Below are 15,524 nucleotides of genomic sequence, written 5' to 3' on the forward strand. Positions count from 1 at the left end.
GATGGATAGGCGGAGGTGTCAGCAGTAATGCAGGCATTGTACCGGTCTGTTGTGGTGAAGAGGGAGCTGAGTCAGAAGGCAAAGCTTTTGATTTACCAGTCAATCTACATTCCAACCCTCACCTATGGTCATGAGCTTTGGGTATTGACCGAAAAGATGAGGTGATGGAGACAAGCAGCTGAAATGAACTTTCTCTGTAGGGTGGCTGGGCTCACCCTTAGAGATAGGGTGAGGAGCTCAAACATCCAGAGGGATCTTAGATTAGAGCCGCTGCTCCTTCATATCGAAAAGAGTCAGTTGAGGTGGTTCAGGCAACTGATTAGGATGCCTCCTGGGTACCTTCCTTTGGAGGTTTTATGGGCACGTCCAACTGGGAGGAGCCCAGAACATGCTGGAGAGATTATTTATCTCATCTGGCATGGGGGCATCTTGGGATCCCTGAGGAGGAACTGGGAAGCATTGTTGGGGAGAGGGATGCCTGGAATACTATGCTTAGCCAGCTGCCACCATGACCCGGCCTCAGATAAGCGGAAGAAAATGGATGGACGGATGGGTATTTATTTATTTATTTTTACTTTTGTAAGCAGATGTTGCACTGGTAGAATTGCATCCAATTTCATTGTACAATGCGCAATGACAATAAAGATATGTTCTCTTCTAATTCTAATGCTATAAGCACAGATGAACTGAAAAGAAATGAATTGGAGAAGAATATGAGAAATGCATTAAATCAACTGTGTCAACATAATGGTTTAGATTTTTCTGGTTCAGTCAGTAAAACCCTGTCTGTATCTGACAGTAAGATGTTGGTGTTATAAATGAAATGAGTTTTCTTCATTTTGTCCTAAGGGTGTAAAAACTTTGGCACCCAACTATGGATTTCATTTGTAGCAGCAGTGTTTAGAAATATGTTCCTTACCTAAAGTTTGTAGAGAAATGTTGATGGATCTGATGGGATCTGTTTTCCTCACCAGTGTAGACACCAAATTCTCAGTGACTTCCAGTACACAGTTTCCATAGGATAGTAGAATATTCCGGTCAGTAGTTTTGCCTTTCACAAGAGTTGTAACCTCCATCATTTTGTTCAAATGAGATTCCACAATCTGTCCAACAATCAGAGTAAAATCCATGACATACACATTCAAATACAATGAGCATCTTTATATGAAAACACTTCAATTCACAATAAACAATCAACAACATCAAATAAGTCTCACGTCCTGTAGTGGCTCCTGCACTGTTCCGTTCTGAAATGGGGGCAGCGCCCACTCCAGTGCACACTCTGCTAGCAAATCAACCTAGAGCACAAATTACTGATATTTCTCAAAAATAAAAAGTCATCCAGAAGGCTTTTATACTCACCACTAGCTTTAATCTTTGAAATGCAACATAACTATAACTCTAACACAACTTAATCTCAGATACTTCTCAAATAAAATGATCTGATTTCTCATAAAACTTCTGTTGGCTGAAATATCTACTGTACAAAGAGATTCAGAAGATGAACATTGCTTTCAAATACAATCCTAAAATAAACACTGCAAAAAAAATGATGATATCTTAGCAAGTGAAAATATCTTGAAAACAGTTGAAATGATCTTGCATTTCCTATTAGAAGAATAAAAGACACCAATTCTGAGATTATTAAAACTAGTTCTAGATTGCAACCAACTTATTCTAAGATGCCTTATCAAGTAAAAATATCTGTCCATGCAGCAAGATAATTTCACTAGTATTAAGTAATTTTCTCCTCAAATTCAGTTTTCAATTTTTTGCAGTGAAACAACACACAAAAAAGATTGAAACTTGATCACATTTGTCTTATCAGTGTGTCCTCAGGGGCAGTTCAGTCATACCTGGCATTTTTCAGGTAGTGTGAGATTCACATCTGAAAAAAGAGCAAAGGACCCAACTTTTATTTTTAGGAAGAAGAAGAAGAAGAAGAAGAAGAAGAAGAAGAAGAGGAACTTTATTCATCACATGTACACTTGTGAAAGTCCTGTCTGCATTTAACCCATCTGAAGCAGTGGACACACACATGCACACACACAGGGAAGTACAGGGAATTCTAAAGCTATTAAGATTTCTGTTACGTTTTACATGAAGATTCTGTTAACATGATGCAGCTGTATGTCACTGGCACCCCATATTAAAAGATGTGAATAAAAGTATTTCGATTCATTTGTGCTCAAACAGTTTGAGAGACATTAACCCCATTAACACCCAGATGATTCCAGACATGTCTGATTCATTTGTGCATCATTTGTGGACAAAAAAAAAGGTGCTCAAACAATTGTGGGACTAATGGAATGTTAAGTTTAGGGTGAGTGTTAATTATACTATATGTTTACACTGTGTGCACAAACAATGGACAAACGAATCAGGCATGCTTAGAGCCAGTTGGGGGTTAATGTGGTGCTGGATGATGTCACATCATTAAAACATTTAATGGTTAAGTTCTCCAAAACTGTTTGAGCATAAATTTAAATTTTTATGCACAAGTGAAATCGAAATATGGTGTTGTTTTTTTTCACTTTCTCATCATATGGGCTGCCAACTTCATGGAGGAGCATGATCTACTGCATTATTAACATTAACTAACTCTGATCCACATGAATACACCACCAGTAACGTGAACAAAGTAAATTAACATCCAGTATATTAGTTCACATTAAATGTTAAAGAAGTCTATCTGCATTAGTGATGTAACCATTAAATGCATCAATCAAATCAATCAAAGTCCTTCCCACGCCATGTGGCGCATAGGGCAGCGCCGATCTCTGTTTCCGTAGCCCTCAGCCTCTCGCCTATTACATAGCTAGGGTTACAGGTTATTATTACGTTTTATTATCCAGATTCTTTAGATAGTTTTTAATACTGCACGTCAAACAAATCTAGATTAAATAGTACTGCTAAAATTTAAATGGATTGTCCATGTGAATAAAAAAAAGGATAAGACATAATACCTGGAAAACAAAACACTGATTGTTTCAATGTGTTTAGAAACAAAAATTATTAACAAGCATCTCTAAAATATTAAATGTTTTAGAAATGATTGGTTTTGAACAAAATATAATATTCTTGAAATGTACAGAATCTTCAATTAAAAGAACTAGTTTCTTAAAAGCTGGCATTCATTGGAGTCTGACACAAAATAGTTTTGATTTATATTATTATATAATGAATATTTTTTATTTTTGTAGAATGTTATACCAGAGATACTGACAATGGCAAACAACCGACATAGCAAAATAATAATGATTTCTGCTAAATTACTTAAATAAACTCAAGTGATTTGGAAGTGATTTAAATTTTATACTTTCCCCACAATGACCTTAAATTAACTGTCCATAGGTGTGGATGCAATGAATGAAAGGGTTAAAATATGAAAACAGGAATGATGAAAAATTTAATTCCACCATGTTCCTAAATGTTGACATGAGAGAAAATATAATAGAAAAATATATATATCTGTTACCTCAAAAGATGTACAACCCCAAATCAGAAAAAGTTGGGACAGTATATTGAAATCAACACAGAAGACATCCATCCATCCATTATCAATAACCGCTTATCCTGTGCAGGGTCATGGGCAAGCTGGAGCCTATCCCAGCTGACTATGGGCGAGAGGCGGGGTACACCCTGGACAAGTCGCCTGTGCAGAACCAGGGTATAAATACTGCTGGAGCTTGATTGCTGGATGGATTGCAGGTGTGCAGACAGACTGGCAGGAGAAGTTGATTGGCTGAAGCAGGGAGGAGAGCAGGAGAGTCACACCCAGACACACACACACACACACACACACACACACAGACTTGAGTATTGGGGAAATTGGAGTTACCCCTTAATCACCATTGCTCCCAGGTCTGCTCTGACCCGGAACGGTAGCACCTGCCTGGGTTTCAGTTATAGGTTAAATAGTACTTCACCAATAAGGTGCTAGCATTAGAGCACTTTTCGGTGCAATGTGGCAGATGAACTCAACAGAGTCAATGGCACACCACCTGATGGCATGCGGAAGAACCACTCAAATGGCCAATGGATGGCATCACTTGGCAAGTCAGTTGTCACTGCAGGGCAATTTCCATACCCATCAGGCCTGTGGCATTTTTGTGCACCACTTGGCATCAGGTCTGGAGGTTCAGAGAGACAACATGATGGGGGCACGACATTGTTTATTTTACCTTACTGTGCAAGGCACTTCATTACGAAAGGAGAATAAGTCTGGTGCACTCTGGTGCAGGCCTTGCAGCCCATCTGCATCTCTGTGCATCCTAACGAAGCAGTCATCATTGCTAGTGATGGACAACCGATGATGACGAGATGGATTTATGATGCATTCAATGACAAATGGGCCAAGGAAACAGGGAGAAAGCTTTCTGGATTCAGTTCTCAGTGGTATATTCTTTGAAGAAAGTCAAACCTCCTGACCTGGTTTATATGCTGGAGCCGGGGTCCAGTGGCAGTCAGCTAGGTATGAGCTGCTTTTATCTCGAATCTATCCCCAATGAGCAAGCTTGAATTATAAGCAAATTCAATCCAGGCCAGATGAGAGCTCCAGGAGGAAGTGTTGGTTGCAGTGACACAGTGCAGAGCTGACTCCAGATCCTGTTTTGCCCTTTCTGTCTGGCCATTTGTCTGGGGATGGAAACCAGAGGTGAGACTCAGAGAGGCACCAAAAGCTTGACAGAATGCCTTCCAAACCTGTGATATGAACTGAGGATCCTGGTCTGAGACTATGTGCAGTGGAGTGCCTTGGAGACAGAAGACATGTTGAACCAGGAGATCTGCTGTTTCACAGGCTGTGGGGAGTTTGGGAATAGCCACAAAGTGAACTGCCTCAGAAAAATGGTCAACTATAATGATAATAACTGTATTGCTTTGTAATGGTGGTAAACCAGTGACAACTTCAAGAGCAATGTGTGACCAGGGGCCACTGGGGACAGGGAGAGAGAGCACAGCAGGCCAGCTGGCAGGAGATGAGAAGTCTTTCCTTGAGCATAGACAGTGCAAATAGAGACATAGGCACAGGTGTCTGTCTCTGTGGAGAGACCGCCAAAAATCTCACTTGAGGAGAATCAGGGTGCGGTTCATCCCAGGATGGCAGGGAACATGAGAAGTATGTACCCATTTGAGGACCTGGGAATGAAAAGAGTCTGGGACAAACAAGTGGTTAGGCAGACTGTTACCTAGGTCTGGTTGCCTCTGCTGTGCCTTTCTTGCCAAGGACTTGATCTCCTAGGAGACTGCTGCCACAACATAGGCTGAAGGGAGGATAGGATCCAGACAGGAGAGAGTCTCATCAGTAACATATTGGTGGGAAAGAGCATCAGGCTTCACATTTCTGGAACCAGGTCTGTAGGTGAAAGTAAAGTTAAAATGGCCAAAAAACAATACTCAACATGTTAAAAGAAGGCACAGGGGTGGAGTTTTTGATCACAAACAGAGTGTTGGGAGAGGACTGCCCCTACTCTGGTGTCAGAGGTATCCACTTCAACAATGAACTTACGTGATGGACTGGGTTGGACCAGGACAGGAGGGGAGACAAAAAGGCTCTTTAACTTGGAAAAGGTGTCTTCAGCCTCAGGGGTTCCAAGATAACTGAGTGGAGGAGGAAGTGAGTTTAGTGAGCTGCTACCTTACCATAGTCCCAAATTCACCAGTGGTAGAAATTTGCAAACCCCCAAAATCACTGAAGCTGCTTTTGGGTGGAGGGTCTGGGACATGCTGCCACTGCACAGATCTTTTCTGGGTCTCAATAATGTAGCTCAGGAAGCTCACAGAACTAGCATGGAATTCACACTTCTCAGCTTTCATGAAAATTTTATTCTCCAGCAGCCTTTGGAGAACCTGGCTGACATGATAGAAATGTTCTGAGAGAAGATCAGAATACTGTTGAGCAATACGAACACAAAGTGATTCAGGAACTTTCTCAGTACATCATTGACTAGAACTTGGAAAACTGCAGGAGCACGGGTTAACCCAAAAGGCATTACCAGATACTCAAACTTTCCAAGGGGTGTGTTGAATGCAGTCTTCCATTCATCTCCCTCTCTGATCTGAATGAGGTGGTAAGCGTTCCTGAGGTCCAGCTTAGAAAAAACTGTGGCACCTTGAATGGGCTCAAAAGCAGAGGTGATTAAAGGCAGAAGGTATTTGTTCTTCACAGTGAAGTTATTTAGCCCACGGTAGTCAATACAGGGGTGTAATATGTGATCTTTCTTGGAAACAAAGAAGAAGCCAGCACCAACAGGAAAGGAAGATGGTCTGATTATACCTGCAGCCAAAGAGTCATTAATATACTTCTCCATAGCCTTTCTCTCTCTGGATGGGAGAGATTGGAACCAGGTAGCAGATCTATGGCACAATTATAAGGGCAGTGTGGAGGCAAAGACAGAGCTAGATCTTTTCTGAAAACTTCACTCAGATCATGATATGGAATTTGTCTGGAATGGAAGACAAATTTAGGGGCTCAGACGTCTGTGGAGGGATGGTGACCTCTACTGGAGGTTGAGCAGATCATAGGCAAGAAGAGTGGCAGAATGAACTCTAGCTGATAATTTTACCAGCAGACCAATTAATGTGAGGATTGTGTTGTTTCAACCAGGGATGGCCCAGAACCAAAGGTGCTTTAGGAGAAGAGATTATCTTAAACTGCTTTCCCTACAATTGCCAGACAGGACCAAAGTTACAGGAACAGTACAGTGGGTGATTTGAGTCAGAAATGTTCCATTTAAAGCATTGGCAGTGCATGGAGATTTAAGCTATTCAAGGGGAATACCAAATTGGAGAGCCAACTCTTTATCCAAAAAATTACCTTCAGCACCAGAGTCAATCAAAGCAAGGAGAGGCATGTAAAACTGCTGGTGACACAGGGTACCTTGAATTTGTGTCTTTGTGGAATCTGGGACAGAGAAAACTGTTTGGCTTGGTAAAACTCCCACAACTACTGGTAAGTCCTGTCATACTGGTCAGACTGGACAGGCAGCTAGGAAGTGACCAAGCTCATCCACTCTAAACCTGCAGAGGCACTCAGCAGGAAAAAGATTTGCCTGACCCAACTGTATGGGTTCTTTTTCTGAAGTAATAGGAGGTGAAGAGACTCAGGTCTCAGGGCTTGAGCAAACTCCAGCTTTCACAAGGGATGGCAGAAGAGGAGTGGTGAGTGGTGTTGGAAACTGACCAGCCTTCTCCCTGCATTGTTCACATAGCCAATTATCTACTGTGATGACAAGGGAAACAAGAGAGTCAAAGTTAGTTGATTCATCACAAGAGGCCAGTTCATCCTTTAATTGCTCACAAAATCCATTCAAAAACACCCCCTGTAAGGCCAGGTTGTTCCAGCCAGCATCTGCTGCCAGCGTACTAAACTCCACTGAGTAATCAGCCACACTTCTTGTCCCCTAGAGAAGATTTAGAAGACATTTTGAGGTATCTCCACAATGATCAGGATGATCAAACACACTTTTCACCTTTGCGATAAACTCTTTTAGCCAAAGAGTGCAAGGCTGAGTAGCTTTTATTGCTTCCACCTAAGCCAAAGCCCTTTGCCTCAGTAATCCCACAATGTAATGCACCTTGGATGGGCCTGGAAGGAAAGTCAACAGGTGCTGGATAAACACCAGGGAGCACTGGATGAGGAAGCTTCTGCATTTATTCAAGTCTCCAGCAAAGGGTTCTGGGTCTGGAGCATACGATTCTCTGGGTGAAGGAGACACTGAAGGTGGAGTTGTAGGAGCAAGCGGACTTGGCTGAGCTGCAGAAGTGAGTTAATTAGTTGGCAAGGTAACTTGTTTGGTTAATTGAGTCATTTGATCTACCATTGCCTGATGGTGGTTTGCGAGGGTTTGAATGAGCTGTTCATGTTGTACAAGTAGTAGTCCTTGACTGGAAACTGCCTTTAGAATGATGGCTAGTTCTGGGTTTCAATGCACTGGATCCATGCTGGTCAGATAATTCTGTTAAGTGTGTAGAGAAGACTGGACCCAAAAGCAAGACTCAAGACTGGCAGTTCAGTCAGTAGGGTTGATTTATGAGACAGAAGCAAGCAGACGATCAGGGGTTTTCCAGGGGATCTGAATGGACAGATGGAGCAGGCAGACTGGGGTGGCAGGCAGACAGGTATGGTATCAGGAAGGCAGTGGATCAAACTAGCAGACTAAACGATCTGGAGAAGATTGGATTACAGAGCTAGAGTATGAATACTGCTGGATCTTGATTGCTGGATGGATAACAGGTGTATGGACAGATTGGCAGGAGGAGTTGATTGGCTGAAGCAGGAGAGTGGGAGAGCAGGACAGCCACACCCAGACACTCACACACACATTGACAAAATGAGAAACAAAGGGGAGGAGAAAAAGCTGAGACACAAGGAATGAGGAGGAAGCAAAACTGGACCATGACAGTATCTCCCCCTCAACGGGAGCCTCCAGGTGACAATGACAAAATCGTGATGACAGTCACCTGTTGGCATCACCTGTTTCAAAGCACATCATTATTAAATTTTTTACCTCATTACTAACCCTAAATTGCCCCCATCCCAACTTTTTTTTTAACGTGTTGCATATTAAATGCAGGAATCGATGTATATTAACAAATGAAAATAAGTTGACAAACAAAACATGAAATATCTTGGGTTCATTCTTTCTCCAATGACACATAAGTCAAAGTCAATTTAGAAAATCACTGCTTTCTTTTTTTATTTTATTTTATTTGCATGTTCCAGACTGTCCCAATTTTTTTTCTAATTTGGGGTTAAATTTCTTGAAAGGAATCCGGAGTTGTATTCATGCTTTTCTGGTTTACTTACCAGGAAGTGAAGCATCAAATATTGTAACTATTGTGAGTAACAAAACAGCGACTCCTGGAGAAGAGAAACAGAAATGAATTTTATTATTTATTCATATTGAATTCACTCATTCACTCATGAAAGCTCCTGGTCAGGGTGGTGGAGGATCCAGAACCTTTCCCAGAAACTCTATCAGCATATATGTCATGCCAATTCTACTGAAAACACTATCTGATCATGTCTATAACATATACAGGGTGGGCCAAAAGTAGGTATATGTAGCAGCGGGGGCATGGTCAAGCGCCGGTCTGTGACAGGAGGGCGGAGTCAGGGAAGGTAAGTGGCAGAATCACTACACCTGATGTCAATTAACCTGTGTTTGTGTGTCTTCCCAGTGACCGTGCCCTATATAAAGAGAGAGAGATCAGAGGAAGGCAGCTCTCTCCTGAACCAGCCAGCTTGTGTGTTCGGTGTGACTGGGATTAGATTTGTCTCTGAAAAGAACAAATAAAATAGAATTATGGAACTTCATTCTGGCCTGCCGTCTTTCTGTGCTCCTCCCCCTCCTACGAACTGCCACAGTGGTGCTGAAACCCAGGACGGAGCACAGGAAAAGAACAGCCCCATGGAGTCCTCCCCCTTCGCAGACCTGGTCCACGCCCTCGCCACGGCCCAGCAGAGCCAGCACCAGGTGCTAATCACCCTCCGGAAGGAGCAAGAGTGCCGGTTCGAGGCCCTGGTGCTGGCACAGCAGGAAGATCGTCAGGCGTTCCGGCACCTCCTCGCATCGGCGGGGTCCACCAGCGCTCCCACCGCGGGCCTGTCCCCCCTCACCCTAACCAAGATGGGCCCGCAGGATGACCCCAAGGCATTCATCACGCTCTTCGAGCAAGTCGCAGGGACCTCGGGGTGGCCGATGGAGCAGCGCGCGGCGCGCCTTCTCCCCCTGCTAATGGGAGAGGTGCAGCTGGCCGCGCTACAGCTCCCCGCCGACCGCCGGCTGGCCTACGCGGACCTTCGCTGGGCCATCCTCCAGCGGGTGGGGCGCACCCCCGAACAACAGCGATAGCGCTTCCATGCTCTGCAGCTGGAGGAACTTGGCCAGCCGTTCGCGTTTGGCCAGCAGCTCTGGGACGCCTGCTGGCGGTGGTTGAGAGCCAACAACCGCGACGCCGAGGGAATCCTCAATCAGGTGGTGCTGGAGCAGTTCATCGGCCACCTGCCAGAGGGAACCGCGGAGTGGGTCCAGTGCCACTGCCCGGCGTCGCTGGATCAGGCCATCGAGTTGGCGGAGGACCATTTGGTGGCTGTTCCGACGGTAGGACAGCGGACATCCTCTTCTCTCCTCTCCTCTCTCTCTCTCCCCCTCTCTCCTCCTGTGTCTCGTCCTTGCCCTGTTCCCCCACCACGGAGGCGGGGGCCGGCCCCACCCCAGTCAGCTCGTCGCACCCGCGGTGTCCTCCCATTTTTCCCTTCTGTGTCTGTCTCTTCCCCCCCTCAGGTGAGTGAGCCCCAAGGTGCTGGTGCAGAGAGGAAGCCCAGGCCGGTTTGCTGGCTCTGTGGGGAGCCGGGCCACCTCCAACAGCAATGTTCGGCAATGAAAGTGGGTGCGGTGGTTCGGATCCCCGATGTGCCAGGAGCTGCCCTCGATTGGGCCGGAGCGTATCACATACCGGTGAGTATCCAAGGGGATACATATCAGGCGTTGGTGGATTCTGGTTGTAATCAGACCTCAATTCACCAAAGCCTGGTGCAAGACGAGGCATTGGGGGGAGCACAGGGGGTGAAGGTGTTGTGTGTGCACGGGGATGTTCACAGCTACCCGTTGGTGTCGGTCCACATTTTGTTCCAAGGGGAAAAATTTATAGTAAAGGCGGCGGTTAATCCTCGCCTCACCCACTCGATAATTTTGGGGACTGATTGGCCGGGATTCGGGGAGTTAATGAGTCATCAAGTGAAGAGTGGGTCCTGCCATAGGTCAGCAGGGGGAGGTCCTGGTGTCGCTTTGGTGGGAGTAGCTGTCGCAGAGCCGTCTACGTCATCTCCGCATCAGAGTGAGGAGCCACAGGCTCCTCCTCCCTCTCTCGGGGAATCCCTTGCGGATTTCCCGTTAGAACAGTCGCGAGACGAGACTCTGCGGCATGCGTTTGACCAAGTGAGAGTAATCGATGGTCAAACACTCCCGCCGAACGCCACCCCGTCCTTCCCCTATTTTTCTATTATGAAAGATAGATTATACCGAGTGACGCAGGACACTCAGACGAAAGAGCAAATCACACAGCTTTTGATTCCAAAAAGCCGCCGGGAATTGGTATTCCAGGTGGCTCACTTTAATCCCATGGCTGGACACTTAGGGCAGGATAAGACACTAGCCCGAATAATGGCCCGATTCTATTGGCCGGGGATTCGCGGCGATGTCCGTAGGTGGTGTACAGCGTGCCGCGAATGCCAGTTAGTAAATCCAGAGGCCATTCCAAAAGCGCCTTTGCACCCCCTACCATTAATCGAGACCCCATTCAAAAGAATTGGGATGGATCTCGTCGGGCCATTAGATCGGTCAACACGAGGGTACCGCTTTATATTAGTTCTGGTGGACTATGCAACACGATACCCGGAAGTGGTGCCTCTTCGCAATATCTCAGCACGCAGTATTGCGGAGGCACTCTTCCGCGTCATCTCCCGAGTTGGAATCCCGAAAGAGATTCTGACTGACCAAGGCACCTCGTTTATGTCACGAACACTGAGCGAACTGTATGGGCTATTAGGTATTAAGCCGATCTGCACCAGCGTGTATCACCCACAAACGGACGGTTTAGTTGAACGGTTCAATCGCACCCTCAAGAATATAATTTAAAAATTCGTAAGTGAGGACGCACGTAACGGGGATAAATGGCTCGAACCCTTGTTATTTGCAGTGCGAGAGGTCCCCCATGCCTCCACGGGGTTCTCCCCATTTGAATTGTTATACGGGCGTAAGCCGCGTGCCATTTTAGATGTGCTGCGAGAAAATTGGGAGGAGGGACCTTCACCAAGTAAAAATGAAATTCAATATGTTATTGACCTGTGTGCAAAACTCCACACACTCACACACCTAACCCAAGAGAATTTGCGGCAGGCCCAAGAACAGCAAACCCACCTGTACGACAGGGGTACGTGCCTTAGGGAGTGAGATAGAGTACTCGTACTGTTGCTCACATCGAGCTCCAAATTGATCGCCAAGTGGCAAGGACCCTTTGAGGTCACACGGCGAGTCGGGGACGTCGACTATGAGGTGAGGCGGACGGACAGGGGTGGGGCGCTACAGATTTACCACCTCAACCTACTCAAACTCTGGAACGAGGAGGTCCCCGTAGTGTTGGTGTCGGTGGTTCCAGAGAAGGCGGAGCTGGGGCCGGAGGTTCAAAAGGGCGCATTGGCCTCACATACCTCTCCGGTCCCCTGTGGAGACCACCTCTCCCCGACCCAACTCGCGGAGGTCACCCAGTTACAGACCGAGTTTTCGGACGTGTTCTCGCCCCTGCCCGGCCGCACCGACCTCATAGAGCACCACATTGAGACGCCCCCGGGGGTGATAGTGCGTAGCCGCCCTTACAGGCTACCCGAACACAAGAAAAAAGTGGTTCGGGAAGAACTCGAGGCCATGCTCGAGATGGGCATCGTCGAGGAGTCCCACAGTGATTGGAGCAGCCCAGTGGTCTTGGTTCCCTAGGCCGACGGGTCGGTCTGGTTCTGTGTGGACTACAGAAAAGTCAACGCAGTGTCTAAATTTGACGCGTACCCAATGCCTCGTATTGATGAGTTGCTCGATCGGCTAGGCACGGCTCGCTTTTACTCGACGCTGGATTTGACAAAGGGTTATTGGCAGATCCCCTTGACTCCATTATCCCAAGAAAAAATGGCCTTTTCCACACCATTCGGCTTACACCAGTTTGTCACACTTCCTTTTGGGCTGTTTGGGGCGCCCGCTACGTTTAAGCGGCTGATGGACAGGGTCCTCCGCCCCCACGCCACCTATGCGGCCGCATACCTCGACGATATAATTATTTATAGTAATGACTGACAGCGGCACTTACAACACCTGATGGCCGTCCTTAAGTCGCTGAGGCGAGCGGGTCTCACAGCCAACCCAAAGAAGTGTGCGATTGGGCGGGTGGAAGTACAGTATCTGGGCTTCCACTTGGGCAACGGGCAGGTGTGTCCCCAAATTAACAAGACAGCAGCAATTGCGGCCTGCCCGAGGCCCAAGACCAAAAAGGGGGTGAGACAGTTCCTGGGGCTGGCTGGCTACTATTGTAGGTTTATACCTAATTATTCGGATGTCACCAGCCCGCTGACTGATCTCACTAAAAAGGGGGCACCAGATCCGGTCCAGTGGACGGAGCAATGCCAGCGGGTTTTCTCGTAAGTAAAGGCTGCACTGTGTGGGGGGCCACTATTACACTCCCCTGACTCTCCCTTTTATGTTACAGACGGATGCGTTGGACAGAGGGCTGGGGGCCATGTTGTCCCAGGAGGTGGAGGGGGAGGATCATCCCGTGCTGCACATCAGCAGGAAGCTGTCGGTACACGAGGGGCGCTACAGCATGATAGAAAAGGAGTGCCTCGCGATCAAGTGGGCAGTCCTCGCCCTCCGCTACTACCTGCTGGGACGCCCTTTCACCCTCTGTTCGGACCACGCGCCCCTCCAGTGGCTCCACCGCATGAAGGATGCCAACGCGCGGATCACCCGTTGGTATCTGGCACTCCAACCCTTTAATTTCAAGGTGATCTACAGGCCGGGGGCGCAGATGGTTGTGGCGGACTTTCTCTCCCGTCGGGGGGGGGGGGGGGGGAGTCGGCTGTAGGCTGGACGGCTGCCTGGCCTGAGTCGGGGGGTGGGGGTATGTGGCAGCGGGGGGGGCCGGTCTGTGACAGGAGGGCCGAGTCAGGGAAGGTAAGTGGCAGAATCACTACACCTGATGTCAATTAACCTGTGTTTGTGTGTCTTCCCAGTGACCGCGCCCTATATAAAGAGAGAGAGAGCAGAGGAAGGCAGCTCTCTCCTGAACCAGCCACCTTGTGTGTTCGGTGTGACTGGGATTAGATTTGTCTCTGAAAAGAACAAATAAAATAGAATTATGGAACTTTATTCTGGCCTGCCGTCTTTCTGTGCTCCTCCCCCTCCTACGAACTGCCACAGTATACACTGTTTTGTGTCCTGTGTAGAGTGTATACCTACTTTTGGCCAACCCTGTATAGTTGGTGCCTAAAAGCTTGTGATGAGTATATTCACAAAATATTTACAAAGGCACAAAATCAAAATGAATAGAATAGTCATATTATAGTATATTAATCATTGAATTGAGTCGTGTCATGTATTTCACCTCAGTAAATTGCTATATTGTCTTGTAACAGTGATACCAATAATGAGATACACATTGCAGTTATGATACATATTTATTCCTTTCTTTGATGCCGCATGCCATGCACCAGAAAAAACACCACCACATTTATTATGGTGTGATTCTGCTGGGCACCTGGTGGACAGCAGTGTACCAGCGCTTTCATTTTACATCATTACTATATAGTTCCATCCAACTATCTATTATATGTAACTGCTTGTCCTGTGCAGGGTTGTGGGCAAGCTGGAGCCTATCCCAGCTGACTATGGGCGAGAGGCGGGGTACACCCTGGACAAGTCACCAGGTCATCACAGGGCTGACACATAGGCCAAGTTTACATTAGACCGTATCTGTCTCGTTTTCTTCGCGGATGCACTGTCCGTTTACATTAAAACGCCTGGAAACGCCGGGAAATGGGAATCCGCCAGGATCCACGCATTCAATCCAGATCGTGTCTGATCCGGTGCTGTGTAAATATTGAGAATACGTGGATACGCTGTGCTGAGCTCTAGCTGACGTCGTCATTGGACAACGTCACTGTGACATCCACCTTCCTGATTCGCTAGCGTTGAGATCACACACACAGCGGCTCAGTCCTGAATCACTGCTCGTGCGCTTCACTCGCGTGCTCTGTGAGCTGTGCAGGGCCGGAGTGCGCACCCTCCAGAGGGCACTCGCTGTTCAGGGCGGAGTGATTTGGAGCGCAGGAGGAAGCGCTGAGCTGCACTGAGGTTTATTTACACATTTCAACCTCCTTCAGGCGCTTAAACTCAGTCAGAACATGAACATCACAGCCAGGTGTGTTTATCTGCTGGAGAAGGTGTTCGCTTGCCATCCTTCCACTTGCAAGTGGTGAGTGACTTGCGCATGCCCGATATGCACTGGGATCATGTGACATGCCGTCTAATTAGTCATGTGATTAGCGTATCCGTGTATTGGCGTTGCTGTGTGCACGCGAATCGTTTTAAAAACGTTAATCTGATGATCCACTGATTCGAAATAATGTAAACAGGGCCATAGAGACAAACAACCATTCATACACACATTCACACTTATGGTTAATTTAGAGCCACCAATTAGCCTAACCTCCATGTCTTTGGACTGTGGGGAAACCGGAGCACCCGGAGGAAACTCACACAGACACGGGGAGAACATGCAAACTTCACACAGTGAACTCAGAACCTTCTTGCTGTGAGGCAACAGTGCTAACCACTACACTACCATGCCACCCTACTATATAGTTGCCATCCAATATTATCAGACATAAGAAGTAATTAATATTGATCCATCGTAGGAAAGATGCTCATAATTGCTATTGAATTGCAATAGTTATGTTTACATGAGTGTGCAGAGTA

The 15,524-nt window shown here is 46.8% G+C and overlaps 1 protein-coding gene across 11 annotated transcripts in view; it reads right to left on the reverse strand.

Moving 5' to 3' along the window:
* The window catches only part of LOC132866454 (adhesion G protein-coupled receptor E3-like), a 34,144-nt gene that overhangs the window by 18,199 nt on the left and 421 nt on the right, over nt 1-15,524 (reverse strand). For 4 of the 11 annotated variants that reach the window (XM_060899226.1, XM_060899224.1, XM_060899225.1 and 1 more), the window contains exons 2-5: nt 8,810-8,863; nt 1,857-1,888; nt 1,218-1,298; nt 920-1,103 (exon numbers count right to left, since the gene is read on the reverse strand). In XM_060899226.1, coding sequence (XP_060755209.1) covers nt 920-1,103; nt 1,218-1,298; nt 1,857-1,888; nt 8,810-8,863 — 351 coding nt within the window. The other 7 variants (XM_060899232.1, XM_060899233.1, XM_060899231.1 and 4 more) reach the window with 7 other exon arrangements.

This window comes from Neoarius graeffei, chromosome 18 (genome assembly GCF_027579695.1).
Source record: "Neoarius graeffei isolate fNeoGra1 chromosome 18, fNeoGra1.pri, whole genome shotgun sequence".
NCBI lineage: Eukaryota > Metazoa > Chordata > Actinopteri > Siluriformes > Ariidae > Neoarius > Neoarius graeffei.